The 26994-nt window shown below is 42.7% G+C and overlaps 1 protein-coding gene across 1 annotated transcript in view; it reads right to left on the reverse strand.

Moving 5' to 3' along the window:
• Positions 1 to 15509: 15509 nt before the first annotated feature.
• The window catches only part of NTSR1 (neurotensin receptor 1), a 48848-nt gene continuing 37363 nt past the window's right edge, over positions 15510 to 26994 (reverse strand). The window contains exons 3-4 of the mRNA XM_048963273.1: positions 23083 to 23173; positions 15510 to 20755 (exon numbers count right to left, since the gene is read on the reverse strand). Coding sequence (XP_048819230.1) covers positions 20506 to 20755; positions 23083 to 23173 — 341 coding nt within the window. The 3' untranslated portion in view covers positions 15510 to 20505. The remainder of the gene's footprint in view (positions 20756 to 23082; positions 23174 to 26994) is intronic.

Genomic DNA, 26994 nt, shown 5'->3' on the forward strand with positions numbered 1-26994 from the left:
CCTCATCAAGAGTGGGAAAGGAGAAACAGTGCCACGAGACCCAGCCATTTAGCCCAGAGACTCAAGCACAGATGCTGAAAAAAACAGAAACATCCAGAGAGATTTCATTTCCTCTAAAGGAGAAAAAAATAAAAAAATAAAATACTACTTTCAGCTGATTCCACACAGCTGCTGAAGTTTAAATGGCTTCATCATTGTACGAGATTGATTGCTAATTGCTTCTCTGTCCTGAACCTTCCGCCAGGTTTGCCTGATGCAACCAATTCATGTCAGAAGAAGAATGTGAATGGCAGAAAGCTCAAGGGTTCTGCAGCTCTTGCAGTGGATGTCACTATAAATCTGGCAGAGGCAAGAGCAGAGGGAGACAGGCCTAATAGATGATAGAAATTGCAAAGGGCAGCCTATTGCCCTGGTACAATCTGGCCACTATGGGCCAACCTGTATCTCTATAATTACATACAACTATCTTTGTGAAATGGAGGAAGTCTTTCATTGTATTCAGCGATTGATTCTTTTTGCTTTGTGCCTGTTTTGTTTAATCAATATAATTAGAGCTGAAGATGCTGCAGGTGCCACTGATGTAATAATGGTTGATAACCACATAGCTAACATTAGTATTTATAACTTGCAGTAAATCTCTATGCATATTAACGTGAACTTGACATTCTGCAATCATATTTGAAACCTGGTCTATGGGACCAGATTCAACAAGAGAACTGCTTTCACAGGCTCTTGATACAGGCTTTGATAAGGCTGTGAGCTCTGCTTGCATTCTTCCACATGAGAGATTAATAACAGTAAGAGGCATTTTATCACAGCCAGATTATCAACAAGACATGACAGAAACTATTTGTGTCACTGAGAATGAAGAAGTTTTGAAAGCTGAAGATAGCAATGAAACAGAGTAAATAGTAGGGACAGTCTTTTCTAGCTAATATCCAGAGGTTTTTATGCATCAGCTTACTTGTACCATATTGTTAACCCCAACTGGGCACATGGGAATGACACAAGGCTTCACCAGGGGTTGTCCAGAGTAGATATCAGGAACAATTTCTGTATCACTGATGGTGGCTAAACTCTGGAACAGGTTTCCTTGAGATTGTTGATGCCCTGTGCACGCCAGTGTTCAAGTGGTATTAGGATAATGCCCTTAATAATATGCTTCAACTCTTGGTTAGCACTGACGTGGTCAGGTAACAAGACTTGATGGTTTTTGTAGGCCTCTTCTAATCGAACAATTCCTTTGTATGCTCCTTCCAATTGAACTAATTCTAATTATTTAAGAGCCAGATGCCTGATTTAAGGCAAATTGGGCCTGATCCCAAAGCCTCTCGGTGGGGATGGGAAATCATCCTTTGAGTTCAGCTGGCTTGGTCTCAAAATTGCAAGCTGGTCTCTCACAACAATGTTTGTACTACATTCAGTGTCACTGACCAACAGTTATTATGTACTGCTAGTCCCCTCCTTCTGTTTTACATTCAAAGCTTAGGCTATGCTTGCTAACACTTGTGGAAACTTGTAAAGACTCCTTGTGTATTTGGCCTCAGTTTTCAGTATGAACTTGTGGCAGTAGTGCTATTTTGAGGCTTCCACTTCTGGGTGAACATGCTTGAAGTGAAATGGTGTGAGGAAAGAAGCTCATTATGTAATTGTGTGTTACAAAATCATGTTGTCACTCGCATTTGGTTCCAACCCATGATGGGAACTTCAAAAAGTGGATTGTAAGGCCACAGAGAAAGAGAAAGGAAAAATCACGAAACAATTGAATAGGCAGCAAAACATGGAGGCTCAGGATATATGTAACAGCTGACCTTGATAAACAGGCAAATATAGGAAATCTGTAGGCAATAGTAGGTATGCAAAACAGGTGATCATTTCCCCAGAATGTCTTCTCAGAAGAAAATCCTCCCCTCGTGTCTTTAAATCCTTATTGTACCACATCCTGATGTTAGGACATGTTCTTTCAACCACAACATCTTATTTAATATAGCTACAACACCATATGTTTTAACTGTATGTATGTTTTTGTCCAGCTTCATTTAAGCAGCCCTCTGGCATCTCAGAACCCACTGATGGTTCCCTGAAAACTGATGCTTTCTAAGGAATAGCTAAAATAGCAGAGGAAGACTGATGTATGTTCTTATGTGTGCATCTGCAGTCTTATGAGGAGAATGAACAGAGATGGTAAAGGATGCTTGCACTTAAATCCAGGACACAAGATAAAATCAAGTGAAACATCGATCTTTTCCCAGAAGCTTTAATTCCTATTGGCAAAGAAAATAGAGCATTAATACAATTTCACATCTCTTTCACTGTGGTTTGCTATTGTCAAATATGCAGAATGGTGTCATGAGGAGAAACATCAAGCTCATCTTTGAGAACAAGGTGAAGTTCCAGCATCTCAAAAAAAAACCCACCAAACTGAGCAGTGCAAATAGACCAAAGTTTGGCATGGGCTGTGGGTCAGAAAGCCAATGAGCCACATGCATTTCCAAGCCTCCATGCCCATCTATTGAATAATGCATGAAACCTGTACCGTGATGTCACAAAATGACTGCCTGTGTGCATATACAGTATGTGCATTTGTGCATGTGTCTTCTTAGAGCTTAGAGTACCCCAGGCTGCAGGAATGATTTCTATGCTCCCTTTAAACTGTAATTCTTCATTCAAGGCATTTTGGCTGCGCTAAGCCAGGGAATTGAATTTGAGGACTGGCTATAAGCCCTATAGCCATTTCTTGCTTCCAAATGACAGCAGCACACTCCCTGTATCAGTTTCCAAGAATGTATTTAGAATGTGCAGCAAATTAAAGGGTAATAGCATAAAATTCATTATTGTTGGAAGAAAAAAAATATGGCTGGAGCAAACTGAGAGTCACTGGAGAATGAGGATGAGAATAAAAAATGAAGTACAGGAGCACTCTTTTAGGATGCTGATAGTTCCATACCAAAGGTTTTGTGTAAAAGGCAGAAGTCATGAATGATATTGCTTCCTGGCCTGGCTTTAATTTTCACCAAACTGCCTGACCTTCTTTCTTATAATAAATTTTGCAGCAGTTTATTCTGTGCTTGTAGCATGAATTGCAGATACTCCCAGGAGTTGCTGTGTAGCTAAGTGCCTGATCAACACATAGAATTGTGGTAATTAGAACACAAGTCAAGTACAAATGGAACCAGCTCCTCTGTTCTCAAGCCTTCCATGTTCCAACCTGCTACATCTCCTGCCCTCTTGATACCCTGCTGGTGAGTGATGCCCATCTCAGGGAGGCAGATGTAGGCAGAAGACTTCTCTTTCACTTTAGATGACTTTTCAGCAACTGATTTCTTGGAGTCTCACAAATGAAGGCAGGCTTTTTCCTGGCCATGGAGAGAAAATTCTCTTGTTGGCATTATCCACTAGTTAATAGCTCATCTATAGGAATAAATTAGAATAACAAGGTAAAGCAAGCCATTTTCCACATTCTCCATCTCAGCAGGATGTTCCTCAGGAGAGAGATGCACTCCAGTGTGTTTCTGCTGCTATCCTATTTTCTCCTTTGTTGCCCACAAGGCAACTAATTGAATCATAAGATAATTTGGATGTTGCTGCTAACCTCCTGAGCCATCCATTTCGTGTGGGACATAGTGAGTGTAAGTAGACTTGCTGACATTATAGCCTGTGACTCAGGAAGATATCCCTTTGCTCATCAGTGAGCTTGAGATTGCCACATTATATAACTTTCATGATGGAAAAGAATAAGAAATTATTATAAGGTGCTGTTATCTCCTGTCACGTTTAATAAAATCAGTTTAGCATTCTAAAAGCCCTGTGAGGAAAGCGACAGTATAAAAATTCATGAGTGCAGATGAAGAGACATTACTGAATAAGACCTTCTGTCCATCATTACTCTGCAGATTGTTTTTAGGGAAGGAATGAGTAAGCTGGGGCTAGGGGACCTTGCTGTGTGATTTGCCAGGCATTTCAAAATGTCAACCCTACATGTAATGGCCAGAGATGAATGCAAGCTGTATTAATGAGCTTTGTACTGCAGCAAGGTGGGAGTATAACAACGAAGTAGCTCTGCCCAAGATGATGGATGTTGATCACCAGGCCACAGAGGCTCCTTGCAGAGAAGTGGCTCTCATTAAGGGGGAAATCTTCAAAAGGTTGCACAGCATGAGTTTTCTCATCAAGCCTTATGTGAGCAAGGACGAGTGAGCAGCAGCCTCAGAAGCCCTGTTGAGCATCCCTGAACAAACACTAAGTAAAAAGAGCTGATAGTTCATAGCAGGGAGATAAAAAGCCTCTAGGACTTGAATCTGGACTTCATCACTGAGGTGAGATCTCTGTGGTCTGAGGAAAGTCAGTGACTTCTTTCTGTTGCTGATATTAACAATGATAATATTTTCTTGAGGAGAAGCAAGTAATAGTATAATTCCTGCTGAAATGGCCTGTATTCTTCTGAGACACTTCATTAGCATCCCATGGGAAACTGTGAAGAAGAGGCTGCAGCCAAACTTTTGCTACCTTATTCCAGCAACTGGACAACAACATTACTGATGTGTGGCCCCATAAGCTGTGGATGCAGAGGGACTGTGGCTGTGTTACCTGAGAGCTGACAACTCCCCATTTTAAACAAGAAGTCTGTGACACGGGAAGACAAGGCTGCTTAACTGCTTAACTGCCATGTGTGAGCACCCAGCAGCTACTACAAATGGGTGGAGAGAACTGCTGAACTTCACTGAAGAAGCTGGCACCTGCCAGCAGAAGGTTTTTTTTTTAATTGGTTTCCATCTGTCAGACTTGTCAGTGGTGAAATTGGATGTTTGCACAGAGAAAAAAACTCCTTCCCCCTCATCCACCCCCAACACCTCCTCCCTTCCTGCTGGTTTGTCTCCAGACTCCAATGTGGTACGTGAGCAAGTTTATTTCTGCATCCGCTGTCAGCAGGAGTGGAGGAGTGGTGAGAAGAAGCATCCCACAGCCCTGATCACTAGCGGATATTTTGTGTCTGAACTGTGCTTGGGTATCATTTCCTTTGGATACTGTTGAGTCTGTCATGATGCTCTAAGCCTTTAGGTTCAAGTAGCTTCTGAGATGTGCAGGTGCTATGTGACTTTGTAGATCTGAGAAGCTAGGATGGGGTGATCAGAATGATCTATCCTTCCTCAGAAGGTCCTAGGTACCATACTATTCATTTGTGCATGATAGCTGTCGGATAGAAAAGAGAACAAGCCAAAGTGCTTACTGCAATAATGGATAAAAGGGAAAGTGGGAAACCTCATATAACAAGGCTGCTGCTCTCAGAAGTGAAGATCATGAGGCAGCAGTTGTAACACAGAGAGCTTCTATCTCTTCTCCCATGTACTCCAAGAACAAGTGTATGCTCATCTCTACCACCGAGTGGGACTTAAAAGAAAAGGTGTCAATAGAGAGGTCTGAAAGTGGAGTCTCTCTTCTCTGCTCTTTTTCTTTTAATGAAGGGAGAGGCATTTAACTAAAGCTCTACAGTCAGTCCATGAAGATAAACAAGGTGCTGAGATGGATCCGTGCAGATGCTTAAGGCAAAGGAGATGTTTTCTGAAGATACACAGCAGCCAATAACATCCAACATTTGTTGTTTCCAGCTTTCCTTCAGAGAGACCCATCTCAAGAGCTTCAAGTGTTAGAACATGGCCCCTACAGCAACCCTTCAGTTTTCAGGGGGTTTGAGGATAGCAGTATGTGAATCTCAATGAGTTCAGCACTGCAACCTGCAGCATCTGTGTTAACAATCATCTCTTTTAACCTTGTCTCTCTCTCTAGTGGAAGAACATAGCACACACAAGTGGGAAAAATTTCAAAGCAGTTAAAATCAGATCAAATCATAGGAGCACACAGGGGAGGAAGAGTTGAGCCTCCCTGACCCTGAGGGGTCTGTCTTTGAGGTCATGTAACTTTGGAGGCTTGCCCAAGCTCTTGAGAGTTCTTGTATGTACTTTCTGGACCACAGAAGCATGGAACACAGGTAGCTGTGGTTGGGCTACAGCTTGTGTCCAAAGTGACCACCTCACAGTGTCTGTGTGAGAATATCTAGAAATTTAAATGTGACCCCCTAAAAAAGAAAGCATGCTCCTGGTACAGCCTCTGCTTCTTCTCAGGGGAAGAGGCAGATGGATTCCAAGCATGAATGGGCATGTTCCCAGCTGAGAGTCAGGTATGACTAAGGAAGAAAGGAAACAATTTTTTTCAGCTAACAGTAGAAGAGAGAAGCAGATGATTGACCAGCCCATCACAGCCACATTGTCTAGCTCTACTCCAACCTCTTCTCCACAGATGACTTCTCCTCTCAGATCTTTTCCATTACAGTAGCTATAGAAGAAAGACTTAAGAGTTGAAATTGAAATAAAAGGGGATCATAACTTAAGCAATGGGGAAAATGCAATTTGCTTATTTTATAACAAAAAGAAAAAAAAAAAAAAAAAAGGAAAGAAATTCCCCTTGTGTACCACTGTCACCTGATAGAGATCTGCTACCACAGAATCGCCTCAACTAGTGAGACAGGATGTACTGGTCCAGCTTTGTGTGAAAAGGAAACTGAGATGACAAAGTTATTAGTGTTCTCAGGTAAAACCTGTCATGTTGAATTAACAGTTTGTAAGAGACAAGAGGGACTATTCCTTCGTGTAAACCAGAGCTGAGACATTACCTACAGAAATAATTGCATTAGCTTTGAATCAACAATGGAAATAAAGGATTAACTATTATCTACTTAAGTTCTTCATTGTTTTTGGTAGCATCATTGTGCAGACTGACTGAATTACGTTTGTCTTCCCATTTGTCAGAAGGTTTATGGGACACCCTTCCTTCCTTCCCCCCTCCTCTTGCAGTTGTGAACACAAACACAACAAATAGCCTCTGCCTCTAGGTCTAAAGTGTGAGCATTGGTTCAAGGTGCCTTTATGCCAGGCTACTTAATTCCTGGTGATGGTAAGCTTCTGGCAAAGGGAATGGGAGCAGAAAGGGGAAAACATAAGGTTCCTGCACCAGTACTAAATCACCTCTTGAATTTTGATGAGACTGTTTTACAGAGGTAGGCAAGGCCTTTTCCAGTTGTTTTTCCATCACTCAGGCTCCAGGCAGACAGTAGCTTGACATCACACCTCCAGTCCTCAGCCTCTGTGCCAGCAAGCCAGCAGGAAGGAGCAAGGATGCTGCAGCACGTGTTACCTTGTGCTGCCTTTGGCCTTAGGCAGCTCAGGCAGTAAAAGCTCATGGTTTCCACTTGTAGCACTCTGGTGCAGTCTTGGGTGCATTTCCAAGAACCTGGCTATTTGCACTTAATCTCCACCTCTACAAAGAAGCTACAAACAGTTATCTGCAAAACTGGACCTTGAGGAGATGTAAATTCACTGGTAGCAGAGAAAATCTTTTGTCACAATACAACTGAACTGCTTACACACAGTCTAAGGGGTGCCTGCCACAGTCAGCTCTTGCATGAAACCAGGACTGGAGGCTAGTTGGGATGTCAGAGAAGGCAACATTTTTGCTGTAAAAGTGAGCTCCTTTTCCAAAATCATGCTTAAAGGGGAGCTGAACTCTGCTTACCTACTGCTGTCCTTTGGATGAGATGCAAAAGTTAGATCCACACCTCTCTGCTCATGATCCCCAAGATGGAGCTAGATTATCTGGCTGCAAATCTGTGTCTTCACCTAATCCTGACTGTACATTCCCAGTTTTGCCTGTCTTGGATTGGCTTTCTATGTATTTATGCAAATTTCATGCATTAACTCATAGTACACAGCACTGCTTCCTCCAGTTCATTATTTGAAATGAAATCTACTTTTCTGCATCTCAGTTTTTCTGGGTACATCTAGTTAAGATGAGCTCTCATTTTCTAGCAGCACAGAACAGTTTAAGGGAAAATAAGGACTTTTAGCTATGAATATTGATGGCTAGAGTTGAATTGTATTTCAGTCTGCTATTCATTACTGCTGGTAGAATAGCGGATAGAAACTAATATTTAATTTAATTGATATATTTTCTCTTTTGCGCCTTGATCGGTGAGCAAATTTATCTCAAATCTGTGTACTGTTAATCTCAGTATTTAAATCTTTTTAAAGTAACAATCTTATTAAAGGAAATGAAGGTAGGAATAAATCTGCAAGGCCAATAAGCCAGAAGTATTTCTGTTCACAAAGAATAAACATACAGAATTGACTAAAGCCATTTTATAGAACAGATACTTTACTGTGAAGAGGAAAACAAATTATCTTCAATATAAACATCCATTGGCATGTAACAACAGCTGCTCAAGTGAAACTTCTACTTGATCACCCAGAATAGAAGGAGCTGGTTGGAACGAAGTGAATATTTATCAGGGAGATTTTTATCAAAACAGGCACACTAATTTTAAGTGCTCACAATACTTTTCCAAATGTTACTTAGGAATGGCTGTGAAAATACCTGCAATTGAAAAGTTAAATGTGAAGAGGGGGGCACTGGACCAAGGTAGACAAGCTCTGGAGCTTCCTTTGGCAGCAGGTTAACACGACTGTACCCACATCCCACCTTCATCCCAGTGCACTGGGTGCAGAACAGCCCTCTTTTCCCTTCAGTTCATTTTGATTATTGTCCTCTTCTTTGTTCCTTTGTCTTTGCACAAATAAATGGCCTCCTGAGAAATCCATTTTATCCCTCACAAGAAATAGGCTCCATTTCAAAGAAACATGCAATATCCTCAGGTTTGTCATTTGTCACCCCCAAAACCATCTTTCCCATCCTATCTGATTCAGTATTTCATTTAAGTCCTGTAGCTCCTAATTCTCCATTACCCTGGTGCCAGCTGCTAAGAAAGTTTATTGGGCTCATCAGAGTCTTGCTGTGACTCACAGCCCCTTCTTACATAAAACAGCCTTTTCATATTGATCAAGACAACTGATCTTCAAACCCTACAGTGCCTCCTGGAGAGATGGATATAAAAAATGGACAGACTCTGAGCCCTGAGGCAATCCGTAAGGAAAACGAACAGCACAGAGGGATGAAGTGTCATAAACAAGAGGAACTGAAATGGTGGATGAAGAAAAAGCTACTGACTGATTTGTGAATATCACAGAATCACAGAATCACAGAATCACCCGGGTTGGAAGGGACCCCAAGGATCATGTAGTTCCAACCCCCCTGCCTAGCAGGGCCACCAAACATACACATTCAGATCAGGTTGCCCAGGACCCCGTCCAACCTGGCCTTAAACACGTCCAAGGACGGGGCATCCACAACCTCCCTGGGCAGCCCGTTCCAGGGCCTAACCACTCTCCTAGTAAAGAACTTCCCCCTAACATCTAACCTAAATCTTCCCTCCTTCAACTTAAAACCATTTCCCCTAGTCCTGCTGTTGTCAACCCTTTTGAAGAGTTTACTCCCCTCCTGGGTGTAGGTTTCCTTCAGGTATTGATAGGCTGCAATGAGGTCACCCCGCAGCCTTCTCTTCTCCAGGCTGAACAAGCCCAACTCCCTCAGCCTGTCCTCATAGGGGAGGTGCTCCAGCCCCCTGATCATCTTAGTCGCCCTCCTCTGGACCCTTTCCAAAATCTCAATGTCTTTATATGTGAAATATGTGAAATATGTGAAAATCAGACCTGAGAAGAATGCAGGTTTTGTTTTTCTTTTCCTCTACCAGTGTTTTTCACTAGATGATGGTGTTGCTGACACAACCGCCTTCTCTCTGGGAAACGTCTGCAAATCCTTTGGATGTCATGATGCATATTGGGACACTGAAAGCAAATAGAATGATGGTTGTACATTTACTTCTCCCATGCTTTCTGATGACAGTTGGAATTCATTGAACCTTTTATCCTCCATATTAAGCTGATAGAGCACAACCTTCCTTGAAGCTGAGCACTGAAATGTCGTTAGCTTTGGGGCTGCCATGCATTTCAACAGGGGCCAAATCAACATCTCCCAGCAGAGAGCTTCTCTGTCTCTGTCTCCATGTACAGAGATTCATTAATTTTGCATTTGCCTTTCAAGAATGACAGCTGGACCAAAGATAGTGTTCCATAATTTCAGTTTTGGTGTTCATCTGTGAGCAGCTTTGCCTTTGCTGCTCACCACAGCTGTGAAGTTCCCACTAATAGCCAAATTCTTTCTCCAGCTTGATGATGAAATGTTTTCCCAGCAGAAGCCAGTGCTACTTCCATAGGAATTGGATTATAACAAGGGAAATCAGTGGAACTGATGTATGAAAGTCTTACTGGCACTGGAACAAGAGGTAAAATTGCTGCTCATAAAATGAGATGTTGACCCAGAGATCATCAGAGAGACCACAGAGAATGAAGTGCAGGTCTGCCCTTCAGTATGACACTGTACATTTGCTAGGCTAGATCTGCAAAGTTTTGTAGCAGTAACAGCAGCAATTGGAAGAAGAGGTGGTGCACCATTACACGTGTTTTTCTTTCAGAGAACTGACTCTTGCCTGTTCTGCTGAGGACATTGCTCTGGCTTTGATGAGGAGCTGGTTTTAACTGCACATGAACAAAGTGAGAGTGGCTGCATAGGAACAAGAAGTGTTTTCCTCTGTCTCCTGAAGTCCATAAAAACTTATTAAGATACAAAGTGAAATCTGCAAGGGTGCTCTGTGAATACCAGTGAGCTCCTTGTGATAAACAGTATATTAAAAAGCACTGAAGCATGCTGTGATGAACGACATCCTTCCTTGCAGTTGTAATATATACAATAAGCAAGAGATATCATCCTGTATTCAATCAAAATGAGGACCATTTCTTTGTTCCTTCCACACATCAGCTACAAAATGTGATTTTTGTTTTAATCTGATCAGCGCCTCTGGCATTTAAGATTGGCTGTGGAGCTGCTAACATAATGAACTGCTTTATTTTTCCCCTGCTAAATGTTATTTTAAAAAAAGAAAGCCGTAGAAATGAGGAACAAAGCTAGATGGGGTCACTTACGAACACAAACTGTGCTTCTTTTCAAATCCAGGCTGATTTATACAGTTGTGCACACAGGCCTTCATCTGGGTTTATAAATGCTCCCCAAATTGGTATTCGATTTTGCATCAAAAGTGTACAGGTTTGTGTTTACACGTCTTGCTAAATCACCCTCCCCAGGAAGGTCAGGCATTGTCTGGACAAGAATATTCACTACCTTGCTGTGATGCCATCAGTCATTAGCTTTAATATCCTTCTACCCTTGCTTGTCCCAGTCCAGATGAAGCTCAGAGGAAGCAGAAGGTTGAAAAGTTCTGAGTCAGAAAACACGACTGACTACCTAAGATGTTTTTCTGGAATGGTCCTGAAGACTCTAATTTCATGCTTGTGATAATAGCAAAGAATGCATTCATCTTACCCCAACTACTGGTCTGAAGGAAGACAAAAAATAATCTCTTGCAGTAGTGTGGAACTTTGTAAGAAGGCACAGTCTGTGTGGGAGCACTACTGAGAACGCTGCTGACAGATATAGCTGCTTTTCAAGTGGACGGAAGAGGTAGAACTCTGGAAATGTCAGTTGTCACAGATTCTTTTGGAGTTCTCCATGACACTGCTGAGGCCATTCCCATTTAATAGAGTTCATTCCTGTTTGGCTATTTTTGAGATTTAGAGTGGCAGTGCGTATGTTTTCTGTAAGGAAGCAGACACCAAGCACAGCACCGCTATTCCGGCAAGAGTACTTTGAAAGCTGTCAAGTGCTATGCCAAGGTTGTTGCTGTTGATGAAAGCAACAAGAGCTGCTTTTAAATGGTTGAGCGTTGGCATGTTTGGCTGATACACCTCTTCAAATGGAGGTTATATATAGCTCTCAGGCAATGTTTATGCTGAATGAAGGAAAAGATGAATCAGAACTGACTGGGATGGAAACATTGGGGTTTGAATTGCTGGCCTGCAGAAAGATCTTGTTAGAGACCCTGAGTGAATCTATTTTGTGCTCTGTTCCTGAAATCCATATCTATAAAATATGAGCACACTTGCAGCAGCAAAGAGATGGAGTTTGCTAGGTTGTTAGCATTGTGCTAACACTGTTAAACCTTGCTAATGACTGCCATTACATCTCAGTTGTGTTCCTGAAAGTTGGGGTGTTGGCAAGTCCACAAGTGACTGCAGACTACATGCAGGCACAGGATAGTAAAATCCATGGAGTTTGCTCTCAGATGAGCCCATCAGTCTATTCCTCAGCAAAAATGATTTTCAGAAGCTAATCTTACACTATACAGTCCATATTCTGGTTATTAAGAGTACCTAAGATGTTAACACGAGCTTGGCTGTGTAGCACCTTACCTTCACACAGTTCTTGAAAAAAAAAAGCCTTTACGAACCTCCCTTGTAGCTCTGACTCTGGGACTCTTCCCTTTTGGCAAGGACTCTTTGGCTGGAAACAAACCATGGGCCTGATTGACGTGGTGCAAATACCTACTCAATCCTGAGACATTTATAGGAAGAAAATGGTATGTGAATGCTTTCACTGGAATTTATGTAGTTAAGTAACAGAGATGAGTTGCAGAGGGCTAACGCCTGATTAATTATGATGTGTTTGAGTGCCTGAGGCTGAAAGCTGCATTGTATACATGCTGGACATACCCTTCCTAACAAATAGCTTCCAAAGACAGAAGAAAGAACAAGCAGAAGAAAGGAACAAAGAAATTGTGGTCCAACTGTTTCAGCCTTTAATGTGACTGAAGTTGATGCAATGGCAAAGTATAGTGTGTCCATCCTTTCAACAGCACACTGGGACGAAGGAGGATGAAACAGCACATATAAGATATTGGTAAGATAAGTGAGGAGTTCATTATTCTTTCTGTACCTTTGGAGATCTTGAAACAGATCATCTGGGCCATGTGTTCGTAATCACTCCTTTTTGTACTTCAGTTTACAGTGAAGCTGAGATTTTACACTACCCATGTCAGCTGTGTACAGCAGAACCGCAGCGGTGTGAAAGGGGAAAAAGTGGACTGTTCCTGCTTTACAAGATGGTTTTACATTTTTGTGTTAAATTGTGGAAGATATTTCTTCCCGTTTCTTCATGATTTCACAAAGAAGCAGCCAAGTGTAATGAAGTGTCATGTCACTGGTAACACAAACCAGTTGAGCTTTCAAGTAAGCACTGGAAAGACTGAAAATTGGTGAGTGTATGCTTGGACAAGTATGTGTCTTGTATGTGTATGGTATTCACACCTGCAATGGTATTTTGGCCATCTCTGAGACAAACATAAGTTTTTTGGACTCTCTCCTTTCTTTACCAACCGCAGTCCCCAGTGGGCTCAGATGTCTCATCCTAAGCTTGCTGACACCAACCTTTCTCTGTGGCATGGAGCTGACTGAGCCCAGCACCAGGCAGCCCAGCAGTGATCACTGAGCCCTCAGCCTGCAGGCTGGCATTTTGCTGGGTGCAGCCACCATCAGCACTCAGGGCTGTATCTGTGCTCATGCACTGCAGGAAGGATTTTGCATGTGAGTACCCATAGTCTCTTCACACTTCATACTTCACAGCCCACATGGGACTTACAACAATAACCAGGATGCTCTGCCTTACTGCTTAAATACCCTCATGAATATACTCCAACCTGATCTACAGTTCAAATGAATTCAATAAGGCAGAGGAGCATTTAAAGACATTTTAAATAAATTAACTTCTGGATGGATGCTTATTAAGTTTTATGAAGCCATTTACTCAACTGCAATGTTTGTTTCAAAAAGCATCTGAAATTTTCCTCCTCTTAACTATGGAAATTACCTTTGTAACTGAAATGAGAAATACGGGCCAAGCTGAAAGCATTCCTCCTTGCTTGTAGCCCTGTTCCCTTTCTAAAATAGGAAGAAACCCACTGACTATCCACAGTGCTTTGCTTTCCTTTGCATTGGTGGGGGATGCTGTGATGCCTGATTGCACAATACTGGGAGGGAAGGTTTCATCGGTAGAGCACAGCTCACTGGTTTCTGAGAATTTTGCTTTTTCAAGGAATCAGTTCTGAACAAGGGAATTCATGAGTAGAGGGCAACATTTTTCACCTCAGTTTGAACCAGGTCTGGGTATTCTGAGACTCTGCTGGGAGCATCTTGCTCTGCACGAAAATCTCATGCAGAAAAAAGGACATTGCTGCATATCGTGGATTTTCACTGCTGAAGAGTTGAACTCCATCTCTGTGGGCAGCTGACTGAAAATACACCTTTTAACAGGGCAGGGCTGAAGACCAAATAAAAGGATCCATCGAATAAATTATTGGGTTCTTCAATAATTGATGATGTAGGGACAACAGAAATCCTGCTCTTCTCAACTGGTAGCAGAACCAAAATGCTTTTGGAGAGCCAGCATTTCTCAGAGAGGTTTTAAAAGATGAATTTTATATCCATGAATGACTCCAAATAATTAAATGTTAGTTCGATGTTGCTTTCCAAGCAACGTTTTGAGCTGCTAGAAATCAGAACAATCATGTGGAATGGCCAAAAAGTATGAAGATGCTGTGGGTTGCCCTGTTGCTCAGCTGAGCTACATTATGACAGTTTTAATGGGGAGCTGCAGGGAGAATGGAGTGCCTCATTTTTGCTCATTAAGTGTAAAGATGCTTTAATACAAAGGCAACACCTGAGTATCCTGTTCCTACAAAATTACATCTGTGTTGGAAAAATCAGTGCCAGGAGGAAGTGGGTCATGCAAAATAAAGAGGAGGAGACAAGGAATAGGAGGGGAGATTTCAGAGCTAAGGCCCAGGAACCTGCGTTGTCTTTCAGCAGCACATTCTCTGGGGCACAGGCTGTCTCCTTTGCTGTGTACATACACCTTCTCATGCAATAAAGCCCCGATCAGTTCAGTGTTCCAGGCAGAGCTGCTGTAAAAATAACAGCCGAGATGTAATGTTTTTTAGTGCTTTCCCTACAATAGGAGAAAACAAGCAGAAAAGAGAAACAAAGGAGTTCAGAAAACAGCAGGACTCTCGCAGAACCAGCTGGATCTCAGCACAGCAAACTGTCTTGAAGGCTGGGACATCTTCACTCCCATCCCTCAGGCTTGTCACACTCTCAAAGCCCTGGGGTTCAACCAGAGGGAGCTGGATGTTCTGCTCTGCTGCTCCTAACACCACAGCAGGCTGGGCTGTGAACTGGCACACATTCTCTTTGCTTTTACCTGATCTAAGGAGATTTCACAGGGCTGGAGAGCAGCCAGCAGCTTGTTTTGTTGAGCAGGGTGTGTGACCCAGGCACGGCCACCACCAGATCAAGGAGAATCAACCCAAGCCTTAAATTTGGATATTTATTTCTTAGGTTCAATTAATGACAAAATAAAATAAAATACCATACAGTACAAAGGCTAATATCAGGAAGTAACCATTTCATTACAGTTTGATAGTAAACACAGTATCAATAATAGCATGTTACATCAAAAGAGCGTTTCCCATTGCTGTACAAAAGGATTTCACACCCTTTCCCTTCCCTTTGTCACAGAAAATCTTACAAAGGAGACGCTGACACACTTTGAACATTCATTTTTTTCCCATTGCACAACAGGCCACAGAAAATAAAGCACATCAACATTTTGTAGTTCAGAAAAAAAAAAAAAGGTGCACTTTAAGAAATGTTTGCTGTAAATACAGTATATGCAGGACTATCAGGTGGCACAGCTGGGGAAGGACTCTTGATCACAAAGCCAGGACACAGCACCATGAATTTTAGCAACTTCTGTTTCCCTGCTCAGTGAGTATGAACTGAAAACAGAAGTCGTTCATCTGTAATTTAAAGAATCAGACAGAGCTCCAGCAGATAAAGCTTTGTTTAAACAGCTACCAAACAACACAGCCAGGAAGATATCAGAGCTAACACTCAACGCGTTGCACAGGAAAACTTCAGTGCTCTCAGCCCCCACTGAGGGCATGCACAAATGGTAGCTGCACAGATGCTCAGCTCAATTCCACAAGACAAGCTGTCCACAGCAACAGCAGACTTTTAGTTCACTGGATGTTTGATGCTATAAATGCAAAGGTCCTGTGATTGTTGTGTTTCTAGCACGTGTCCTGCCAACCCTCCTCACCCATTTTTCCATTTAGTTTTCTTCTTTACAGTGCAGTCACTGAAGCGAGATCTCATGCGCTTTGCAAAAAGACAAGCTCAGCAGAGCGTTCAAACACCTCTGCGTATGGGGCCTGCGGTGAGAAAGTCCTGTCTGGGGGAAATTTCTGAACAGCATAATGACTTTGGAAATCTAATTTCACACACTGCCAAATAGACGGCCCTGACATGGAGACTGTGAAGACAAACGAAACCTCAAAAGTATATTTGAAGAGGTCACTTGATAAACTGTCCTCAGATGGGAATCGCTCTGAATCCATCTGCCAGCACCACACATCTGTGGGTTCAACAGATTTTTTTTCTTTTTTCAGTCAAAACAAACAGTTTGAAACTCTTACAGGACATTTGCATAGATTAACAGCACACTGCATGAGTGCTCACCGCTCTGCCCCAAAAGAGAATTCAGACAAGACAGGAACACAAAGATGTGAGGACGCATTTTGTTTAATGGCAAAAGCCAATTGTACTCCACTAGGTTTAAAGCTAAACCACGTAGGGTTAGCAGTTGTTGAAAGGCATGGAAAGAAAGAGAACCGTGTCCTGGGTATATACTGGGCATTTGGTACCTTTTTCTTCACGAGAGTACCATGCTTTTCTTTAGAAAACCACAGGGTCTTATAGTGACTTATCCTCACCTCTTTGAGCTCAGGGAAACCAAAACTATTTTGAGTATAGCAAAACTAGGTGATGGGGGGGGAAGAGGATGAAATCAGCTGTAACTTCCACTTCTCAACTCAGGTAATCAGATTTGCCCAATGGAAGAGGTAGCTTTGAGCTGCAATCCCAAGTTAAGGCCATAGACTCACATTAACCTGAAGGAACAGGGCTTTAGAAGCCAGAAAACTGCTTGAATAAATCTCCCATTGCAGGCAGCTCTTCAGGACTTGAGCATTCCAACAAACACTGCTGAAGATCTTTATGACAAGTTCTTTTTCACTCCAGCTTGTTTTCATTTTCATGTCAAACCAAAAATAAAGCCACCACCTTCACAGAGCTGTGATCAAAAGTTCCGTAAGCTGCCAGTGTATCTCAGTGATAAAAATCAAAGCCAAACATCTTATGTGAGAATATTTCAGTACAGTGTTTCCTAAGATAACCAAGCACACTTCAGCAGGTTGGTGTTTAATGAGCATATTAATAGCATTAAATATTTTAAAGGTGAATACTGGAAAGCAACTGAGACACACAGGAATCCTAATGAAAGTCAAAGCAACACACAGTTACAGCTTCCATGGGAGGTTTCAGAAACCACCTCGCAGCTGTTGACTCTATTTAGAAATACTGTTAAAAAGTTTGGGTCCTCTCCAGAACTATTTAAAGGTTGTCTTGCCTGCAAGGCTGGCACTAAGTGTGCAACATTAAGACTCCTCTTCCTCTGCTCATCGTACCTGGACTTTGTTAGTGCAGGAGGAGCGAGAGCAGTGAAGATAATTGGGTTTGTAGGGTCTATTATGGATGGTGTCCATGATTTAGTTATTTTGTTTGCAGCTCACCTTCCTCGGTCAGCTGGAAGCTGTCAAGGTGCCACAAGTGCTGTGTCCCCCTCTCAGCTACAGTCGTCTACAAACATCATAGAAGTTTGAGCTGTAATGGACAGACATTAGGTGAAAGTAGCAAAAGTGAATAAACCAAGAACATACAGGTCTATACATGGTTCTGCTATTCCTATGTGTTTCACATAGCCCATGGTGCAGGGTATATTGATCCTCTACAGCTTCTCTTCCAATCTGCCCAAGCCATTTCTAGCACACACACAATAATAACATTTACTGGTTGCACAAAAATTTCCTTGCAAAGAGAAGCCAGTCTCCTCTGTCTTTTTTGTGTGCGTGTGCCCCTTTACTGTTTTTCCTTGTCAAAGAAGAGTCAACTGCACAGGAGCAACAAAAGTGCTTTGTCAATTGTAAACTCTGCCCTTTTTTGTACAACAACTAGGGCGAGAAATTCAGAGAAGGCATGACAGGACAGAGCCTGTAGTTTGGCGGAATCAGAAGGAACTAAAGCCCAACCGATTCCTGTTTTGAGCCCTTTCCTTTGGAGTATTTCTGTAGTAGGCATTAAAATAATCTCCTGTCCCTTCTAGGTGTGGTTGGAGGTCAAGGCTGGCAGCAGACAGATGAACCGTGCAGCTAGCTCTGTACCACTGCCAATAAAAGCCTCAGGAGCAGAGAGCTGTCACACACAACAAACAACAAATGCCCCGGAGGTGTTTCCTTCATGTCCTGAGCCCAGCAGGACCTAACTCATGAGATGCTGCTGGTACTGAATGTATCAGGAACTGATCTGCGTTGCAGAGGACACTGGAGATCTGCAGGCCCACACAGCTGTGCTTGGGGCCAGAAGCACATGTCCAGCATTGAGACTAGTCCTATGTTCCATGAGTGGTCAGTAGTTGCAGAGTGACAGGGGATAGGCAAAGCTGAAAAGCTGAATGGAGCCAAGCATCACTTGTAGTTTGTCATAAAGAAGCAAGCCCATTCTGCAAGAGTGCAGGGATTTGCAAAGAGCCTCCTTTCAGCAGAGCTCCCCCTAGAACTCTCTTTATGAAGAATCTCTTCATTTCTGTGCTTTTGAACAGGAATAACCCACCTTTCCTTTCCCACAGCCATTCTAAGCAGCAGAAACAAACAGCAAAGTCCGTCACCAACAGAGAATAACCCTTCTCACAACAACTCCAGATAAGACTAAAACCTAACCTTATTACCAATGCTTTCCAGCCTGCCTCTTGCCCCAAAATGGCTTACCTCTATTTTAGAGTATGTTTGAATTCCTGCTAATGGTTTGTGACTGCATCACTTTGTAAAGGCCAGACCTTTAACAAAATGCATGGTTTCCCTGATAGGATGTGTTTGGCTCACCTTTGTGTGAGCACAAATGGGTGTTGAGGAATGTCTCTGGCAAGAATGTGAGCAGGCACAGCTTTGATTTACTTTCTACCTCTGTGTGAAGGGGGACATAAGGTCACTAACAGCAAAATCACAGCACAGGTTGAACAAGATGATGGGTTGGTTCCCAGGTTCATGCAGGTCACCATCTGGTGCTGTGACAGCAGGGAAAGCCCTTTAGCTTGTCCCAGAGGCCCTTGATTTCTGATGCCAAAGGCTCTTGGGCAATTTGTTACATCTCATAGATGGTTGTTAGTGGTAGAACAATATAGGAAAAAAACATCATGCTACCTATCCTGGCCAGCTGAGAAATTTCATATTCAAAGCAATAATCAAGGGGAAAAATATGAGGAAGGTATGCTGTATGTCCTCTTATTTTGATGTATGTCCTCTGATTTTTGTTCAGAACCCGCTCATAGTCAGGATTCAGCACAACCCTGACTGGGCCAAACTGTCTGATTTGCTGTAAACAGGTCTCAGCTCTGTTCCTCTGATTTGTTAAAAGAAAGTTCTTTTAGAGCTAAGTCTCCCCAGCTTAGACCTTGTGTGATGAGATCAGTGTACCAACAGTTTTGGTAGCAAAAAGAAATGAAAGGCAGAAGAAGAGGCCCTGCCGCCTACAGCCAGTAGCCTATGAGATGTCAGCTTATGAAAATAATGGGAAAAATCTTAGTCCTACAGAACTGGGCTGGTTGCTCTTACATCAGCAGGCTGGATCCCTCGGCAGCCTACTGTTTTTTCACCTCTTTAATGCAGGCCAGCTAGCTGCTGTCCCTGGCAAAAGAAACAAGAGTTTGGCTGTGTGGCATAAGTAAGATTTTCCATTTCTGTTCATTTTCAACACTCCAGCTGGGCACAGTTCCTACATTCTTGACTTTGCCAGAGACTCTGTTACTTATAGGTGTTGCAATACCAATACCAGAGAGTGGGGCTCCCTGCGCCAGGCACTATGCATGCCCTAAAGTGAAAGCTGACTCCAATTGCCCCCAGGCTATCCTCACCCTATTCTAAGTAAGGCATCATCTGTTGGTGTTTAAGTTCAAGGAGCCAGAACGGCTCTTTTGAGCACCCAGGTCATATCTGTAAGAATTTAGATGTAATTTTAGAACACCCATCTGACTCCCTGAGTTCTCACTCCTTGCTCATTGAGTATCCATCCATAGATGAGCATGTCCATTTGCCAAAAGCAACCCTTTCATTTTGAAACCGCTTTTTCCTCCTTAGACTCCGCTCAGTGCCACCAAGAGGCGTGATCTCAAACCTTTGGATGTGAACATGGCATCTCTGCATTGAGAGAAGGATGAAAGTATGAAGTAGCCTAAATTTAACATATATTGGCTTCCCGGTTAACACTGTACCTGGATTTACACCAGACTGAACTTACAAATCGTGTAGACATCACTCACAGGAGGCAAGGCCAATGCTTTAAATTAACCTCGAAGTTACTGGCAGAATGAAGCCTATTTCTCCAACAAAAATGACTTTGCTAAACACGCTTTGTGTTACATGAATTCGGAGACCGTGTATGAAAGTCACAGAGGCCTCTCTCAAGTTTAGACTCCACGAAGTGCATTTCTCTTCCTCCTTTGGCTTCAGTATGTAGTTTCCCTTGTGACCTGGCTGGAAAAAGTGTGGTTGCTGGAAATGCTGTTGGATTTCCTGGTAAACGCAAGTCGTTTTTTCTTCTTCCTCCATGGCAGGCACACGAGTGTGAGCGTAGAAAGGAAGATCTGTCGGAAATTTGCAGATACCAGGTTGTATAGGATGGGGTTGATTGCTGAACTGACGTAGAAGAGGACATTGGTCAGCATGTAGAAGTAGTGGTAGAAGTTGAAAAGGAAACTGGAAGAACAGATGAAAGAATTCTGAGAAGAGTGAAGAGAACTGGAATAATTCAAAGTCACAAGTGTGAAGAAAACACGAGCTTTTCTTGTTGCTCACTTTTCTCTATTAGGGACATGATCTTGCCAGTGGGAGTCAGTGCAGGCGCCCTTTGGTTTCAGCTGAGACTGGGCAAGTGTAGGTCAAATACCTTTACAGAGGTCTTGCCCCAGTCTCTGCCAGTTAGAAACTCATTTATGCCCTGGGACTGCGTGAGACATTTGCCTCCTGTTCATTTTTTCTTTGAAAATAGACATGCTTGAAATTGAGAAACCAGATGGAAATTTGCTTCTGTGTAATGCATATATATTAGTCTGACTTTTCTGGCTGCAGTTCTGGTATACAGACCCTGCAGAATAGCCAGCATCTTGTAACAGATGCAGATCTCTCCTCCCCTGGGCAGTGAGAGCTGCATCAACTCATTCAATGGGTCCCTGGGTTGGGATTTGCCTGTACTGTGGGATGGCATTCTCAACTCTGGGGGCAAGCTGGTAATAGTATGCTTTTGGAACACATCCTCGCCATCACAAAATGATGTTTTCATCTAGAATGTTCAGCTTTATTTTTTTTTTCTTTCTGAAATATCTTTCCTTGGGAAAACTGAGATCATCATCTCTGTGCTGGTAAAGGGTTTATAAACAACACAGATCTCATTTTCAGCAAGATGTTCCCCAGGTTCGTTTATCTCAGTGGAAACCGCAGACCTTTTTGTTAGTCTGAGCGCTGTCTAACAAAAGATAAATAGACGAGTGTTGGAGTACATCACCAGCTCCCCATGGCCCCCTCAGCAGTGCCAAGTATGGTGTGGCCCATCCAGCCCTTACAAGCCGAGTTTCTCAATGTAGTTGTGAAAAATTAACTTAGCAAAGATTTCTTCAGGAGCAGACACTTGCATTTATAGATGATTTTGTTGAGCTGCTGCAAGCTCTTGATTAGCTGCCATACAGATCGTTCACCATTCATAATATGCCTGTAAATTCAACATCTTCCTAAACTCACTCACAGCTTTTGAAAGAAGAAAAAAAGTGAATTCAACTGGAATGCATAAATTCATGCTAACTGCCAGCAGAATTCTCTACCTCTTTGACTCAAAGCACAACCAGCCACTACGTAATTGACTGCTGCTTTAAGTGCTTTACATATAGGAAAGCAAATAAGAAACAACAGTTTGCCCCATTGTGCGCCTAGAGCTCTGTTTTCATGATCAAAGTTTTTGGCTTTTACTATGGATGTATGTATATTTCCATGCAGCAAACTGCTGTATGATAAATTACTATTATATATGCTTGGAGTTTATGAAATTTTAATGTCTCATTGTTGCTCTGCCTTTTGGTATCATAGATCTTTTTTCTTTTCCTGTTCATTGCAGTAAGCAGAGACAGATCCAGAGAGAACAGGGGCATAATGCTGTGGGATGAGAGAGACATCTTACAGTGAGAACCTTTTATGTTATCTCTCTCTCTTGGGTTACCTGGGTTTAGATCTCTAGGCAGTGTTAGCACTATGCATACTTAAAATGAATAATCAGCTCTGTATCTGCATTGCTTAAGGAACTGGGCCTGATGCAGCAGAAAAGCTGCAAGTAGCTGTTTGTGTGCCCTTGCCCATCTATGAACACCAGAGGTGTGCTCATTGTAGGTGTGCAACTGCATGTATGTATGTATCCCTACACTGTCTGCGAGCCTGGACATTTTCTGATCAGTGAAAACTGGTGTTTAATTTTGTTGCACTCCCTGCAAAACACAGTGAATGTCCTATCCCAGATTCTGAGCATCCCAGTTATTTTCCCATCTGTGAAATCTCTCCTGTCACTAAGGAAATGTGGCACTGTGCAACTAAATTGGGTGTTGACAGGAGCTGCTCCATCTTAGGGCTGAAGATCAATATCTCTACCATAGAGACAGTTATTCCCTTTGGATGCATAAACCCTTCTGCCAAATGTTGTTCCATCAAGGGCTGTCAGAGGTGAATATCCACTGCCGTTGTCACTGGGGATTGTTCTGTGGTCATAGCCACAGAAAGAAGGGCTGCTGATGCATTCTGGTTCAAACTAATGCTTCCTTCAGCTACATCTGGGCGAGTTAGATGTCAAAGCAACGACTCTTAATTTGGCTGATAATCATGGCAAGAAATCCGTAAGGAAAAACAACAATTAGGAGGTGGAGGTTTTGCCCTCCTTTTCTGTCCGGTCCCCACCCCTATCCCCAGTCTACTGGTGCCCCAAGCTGAGCTCCAGCCTGGCCCCACAACCCAGCATAGGGAGATTTGCTCCCCAGACCACGACTCACTCTGTCCAGTGGTTGGAGGGGACGTAGCAGAACATGAGGCGCCGTATGTGATAAGGGAGCCAACAGACCACGAAGGCAATCACCACCGCACCTGCAAGCCGTGAAAAAAAGCCCATTACTTTTTGTGAGGAGTTTTTCCTCGAGGGTGAAAAGGAACCTGCATCACTGTAAACTTCGCTCTTAAAGCCCTGCTTTGTTCACATCTTGCTGCTGTGGAAGATATTAATAACCCTAGGGGACAAACAGCCTGAAAATACCTATAAAAACAAGTATAACAGAAATAATAGAAAAAATAGCTATAAGCTGGGGACAGAGAAATTATGAACAAAAGAAGATATAACAGTGATAAGGGACTGCTTATGCCTGGATCAGAAGGAGGCCAAATGAAAACAGAATGTATTTGCACCTATCCTTGCATTTTATGCTGTTAAGGCACTGGGAGTTTTGTCTACAATACCCACAGAGGCAGCTGGTGTGTGTTTTTCATCCAGGTAGACACAGTAATCTCATTAATTTGCTACGTGGAGCCACTGGCCACAGTCCCCCCAGTGCTGGGGATCATTAAACGGCCTCAGGAGCTGCTTTCTGGTGGCAGAGCTTGTCCTTTTATTCTACATTTCTGCAATACCTGAGACAGTGATTACAAGATGCTTGGGTCTGGACGTTATTGTAATAAAAACCGTAAGTTAAAAAGATGATGCATATCTTTTTCCTTTCAGTATTCCAGCCAAGGAATGTCAAACAAAGAAAAACAGAACATTACAACTCTGAAGCATAAAAGCTCTGCTGGTGCTGAGCAATCATCAATCGAAATTAAAAAGCAGATATATCAGGCAATCAAGAGAAAGATTTGTTTCCTTTTGCAATATGTATTTCAACCTCTGTATGAAATGACAACGTTCTGGCAGAATCCCAGCAGGAAATAAAGAAATCTCAGTTAAAACATAACATAATAAAAGCCAAGAAGAAAATCAAGACTAAATAAAATAATTATGTTATTTTTTTTTTATTCCAAATCTGCTCTACAGACAGTAAGGGCCTCATCACTCTTGTCCTTTATGTGACCTGTAAGGACTAGGAAGTAGCAATGCGCTCTTGCCGAGCTCCATACCACCAGTGCAATGTGAATTTGGAGGCTGCTTTTCCTTCTGCTTTCTGATTGAAAATATTTAGGCAGCCATGTCCCAAATTCATCAGCTCTCATCCCACAGAGTGGGAGGAGAGGTGCAGATGATGAGCATCTCATAAAAACACAGTCCGTGGCAGCTGCACCTCCCCATCACTGTTATGCAGCACAGAGGCAAAGTGAAGGCTCTGGTGAAGGGATCCCTTCAATGGGGCAAGAAATTCAATAATTCCTGGTGTCCAGATCTGTACTCACACTTTATTTCAACTGCATGGGTTCCCATTTATTATACGTATCACTATCAATGGAGATGGCTAAGTTATTTACTTAGTTATTTAATCAGCCTGTGCGATGCACCAAAGCAGGAACCCTGCAAAAGTCACTTATTCAGTAAAATTTCAAACACCTGAAAGAATATGTTTTGGAAAGCAGGCAAGAAGGGCTGGTTTTATTCTCTCATCTAACTGAATTCGTTATTTCATTCTGAGTGTTTTTTGGCTGCTATGTGGTCATTGTGATCGCAGATATAATTTGTCACTATAGGGTCTGCAGCTTTTCAGCAGTCTAAAAGACACCACCAAGTGGATGAATTTGACCTGCATCTCATCCAGATAGTTTGTAGAAACCTTCGTGCACTGACAGGTCCCAGGTGTTGCCTCCGCCTGCAGCTCTTCAGGCACTGCAGGGCCTGGATTCTTTCTCATGCCACCTTTAATGATCCTGCACATCTGCCCATTAAATCTCCCAACACGTTAATTGAAAGTGTTTTCCTTCATGTAAAGTAGCTCTGCTTCCGTGGCTCTGAGAGTGTGATGCCAGACAGCACAGAGGCATGGGTCCATATCAACAAAAACACACGCTGAGAGAAATAACCACTCGACCTCAGCAAACAGATAGTCAATTAAATAATCTGTGGTAATTCTGTAATATCCCCAGCAATCATTCTGCAATTAGAACTGTATTAAACACATGGCTAAGTGCAATGGAAGCACTTCAGGGGCTGATTTTGAAATCCTGGCTGGGCAGCATGCTGTGAGACTCTGTGGAGCGCAGGTGAGGAGGCCCTGACCTGCATTTGTCACTCTTAACCCTGCTGTATCAAGGGCAACGTTGCTGCCAAAATGATTATTTATTACACTTACAGGCTCCTAAAGCCTATTCTCCATCATCTGACACTTCACATGGATTGGATTTCTTTGGTGTTATAAGATGGGGCAGGACAGCCTGGTGGAGCCGAGCACCACCTGAGAAAGGGTTCAAAACAAGGCACAGTGGGTCTTCGTTTTACCTTCAAAATCAAACTCATAATTTAGAAGTGCAAACCTGAATTACTGCATCCTGTGATTTTCTATTTTGTCTTGTGGCTCGATGCCCTGCCTGTTGGAACTGCATCCCAAGGAAGAAGGGCAGGAAGTCCACAGAGGGAAACAAAAATCTTGAATGACGTCTTCTTCATTGTGCAAGAGAAGATTTAGACTGTGCCAGTCTTGATTTTCAGACTAAACTGGATGTGGAAGCAAGCCGGGAAGCTAAATTTTATTAGATTGCACTGAGTATTTTATTCACCATGAGTATATCCTGTGTTTGGGGCTGGGAGGTGGCCATTTTCCAGGGCCAATGTCTCAAAAATCTGGCAATGTGCGTGTAGCACATCACCTGTACATGGGCCCTGGCAGTGCCTGCTGGACAGACAGAAGAGAGATGCTGCTCAGAGAAGCTCAAATCCAGCCTTCCTCAATAGCTTTGTTCAGTTAATTTTGGCCAATTTCTTTCTTATTCTTTGTGTTTCAAAGGGAGCTGAAAAACAGACAGCATGTCATAAGTTTGGAGCAAAGACAGGAGCTGTCTGGGTCTGGGCAGACCGAGCAGAACAAAACCTCTCATCCTTTTCTGAGTTTCAGCATATCAACAGCTGTTCATCTCCAATGCTGCTCAAGGAATGCACGCTCCGGCCGGTATTGAATAAAGTATAAAGCAGGGGAATGGAGCTCATTAATTTGCATTGATGTTGACTTCTAGAGAAGCAGTCCCTGCACATTCAAAGCCCTGGGGGTTTTATATGCTTATTTAGCTGATGTCATTACAAGAGAATCTATCACAATGGAGAACAAGTGTTACTGTGTGGTTTGATATGAGAGTTGGAGAAAGTTGGGACAAGTGCAGATGCAGCTGGCAGTGCCTGGCTAAACCTCGAGGTGCTGTTTATGCAAAGTGATGCAGTACCTGACAGGTTATCAGCAATATTTACACCAGCAGGCCCCAAACTAGGGGTTGTGGCACTTACAATGTGAGTAGGAGCCTAGTAAAAGTTAAACTGCTTGTGCTGGTATTTGGGTCACAAGGCTGTAGAACAAAGCATTTCCATAAAAGTCGATAACTACCAGCAGAGAGCGGAGACCACCAGTATGCACCAGTAGTGCCCAGGAGAGTGAAACAAGGAGAAACTGGGAACTGAAGGAGCCCAGGGAGCCCACAGCTCCTTCAGAAGCTGCTGAAGGCACATAGACTTTGCTGGGTGCAATCCTCCTGTTCTCTTGTATATGTTACAGAACAGTGTAATCATTAGTTTTGACTCCTTAATTTACATTCTCTGAAACAAGAGATCTTCTTTTATTTTCCTGTATCATTTGCAGACAGCAGAGTGAATAGAAAAACCTTTTCAGCACACAAAAAAACCCAAAGTATTGTACTCTGACTATATTCTCCAGGCTTGATTTTCAGAGGATTCAGCTGACAGATTTGAAAATGAATGTGAATTCCTGGCTCTGTTCACACAGGGCAATGTG

This window comes from Lagopus muta, chromosome 16, assembly GCF_023343835.1.
Source record: "Lagopus muta isolate bLagMut1 chromosome 16, bLagMut1 primary, whole genome shotgun sequence".
Lineage (NCBI taxonomy): Eukaryota > Metazoa > Chordata > Aves > Galliformes > Phasianidae > Lagopus > Lagopus muta.